At 42.9% G+C, this 1275-nt stretch overlaps 1 protein-coding gene across 1 annotated transcript; it reads right to left on the bottom strand.

Moving 5' to 3' along the window:
* Positions 1-405: 405 nt before the first annotated feature.
* LOC107125221 (LIM domain only protein 7-like) lies at positions 406-1170 on the bottom strand (the record flags this gene model as incomplete). The annotated part of the gene is made up of 2 exons (XM_015428666.1): positions 908-1170; positions 406-585 (listed from the first exon to the last, which is right to left on the bottom strand). Coding segments are annotated over exons 1-2 (443 nt in total), but the record flags the coding sequence as incomplete, so codon positions are not given.
* Between the last annotated feature and the right edge of the window lie 105 nt (positions 1171-1275).

Below are 1275 nucleotides of genomic sequence, written 5' to 3'. Positions count from 1 at the left end.
GAAGTGGCACAGCCCAGTCACGTTTACCACCTTAGTGAGAACAAGGCTTAAAACTGCAAACGAAGAGAGGCACAATCTCCAAAACTGAAAAGCGTCACACCTGCAAACATTAGAACACGGCTGGCTTACATTCCAACGTCTTTATGGACAACGGCTTTATTCCGGAACAGCGGCGGCGACACAAACGAGCCATTGCACAGAATAGGCAAGGGAGCACAGGCGAGCAAGCAGAAAACGACGACTCCGTTTACTTTAGTAGTGTGAATTTTGGTAAACCGACAACGTATGGACCACAGCGTAAAAAGTTAAAAGCGGCTTCCATGTTGTTTACTATCCATTTAACTATTCGGCAAACAGAGCTTTCCCCAACACACAAGACAGCACAGCTCATGCAATTGTAGCAACCTTGGAAGATCAGAAGGGTCGCTAACGTTTCTTTCTGCAGCTTGTGTTAGAGACTGCGCCGCATCCTCAGCTGCTCGGCTAGTGAAGTCTGGGTCCCCTCGGCAAACATTATCCAAACTACCACAGCTGATATCGCTTGGTGGGACTTCTGCAATTTGCTCTTCGGAATCTGTTTTTTTACTGCAAAGCAGCACACGGGTTGGAGAAGAGGCAGAGGGGGGAAAGTAAAGGAACACATAAGTTCTGCCATAAAAATTGCAGGCAAATTATGTATTTCAGTACACAATGCGTAAAAATAATTGTGGGAAAGGCAGCGTGCCAAGATTACTTGAAACATTAGTCACGTTTCAAAGTTCACAAATGGCAGGCGAAGAAGTTTTTAACGCACCCTCTTTGGACATAAAAGGGCTTCTTTGATCTGAGCCAATTTAAAAAAAAAATCTTTCTATATAAGAGATTAAAATATGATTGTGAATGCCAAAGAGCAGGTAAGGCAACAAACCTGAATCCTTGAATGTCCATATACCATTTTTTGGAAAAAGAGATCCTATCAGCTTTTTTCCAGTGTAATTCTTCGCCTGGAGTCCAAGACTGGGGAAGAAACTTATGAGAAGAATCTTTTATGTTGGACACTGCAGCATTCAATTTGCGAACATAAAGGTCATCTGTTTCGATGTCTGGAGTGCCTATTGTCTTTTCTTCCTCCTCCTCATCAAAATAGCTGGAGAAGTCTAAAAGGACGCTAGCTGTTGACTTGAAGTCCATCTCCCGTTGCAGAGCTCTCTGCTGGTTACTGCACAAAATATCCAGTCAAGTTATACATTTTTAAGAACCAACTTGCCGCTGTGTATACAACAAGCATTTTTTTTT

Source organism: Gekko japonicus, unplaced genomic scaffold (genome assembly GCF_001447785.1).
Source record: "Gekko japonicus isolate JY-2015 unplaced genomic scaffold, Gekko_japonicus_V1.1 scaffold28012, whole genome shotgun sequence".
NCBI lineage: Eukaryota > Metazoa > Chordata > Lepidosauria > Squamata > Gekkonidae > Gekko > Gekko japonicus.
Note: the sequence above shows the minus strand (reverse complement) of the source record. Positions and strands in the feature narration are given on the sequence as shown.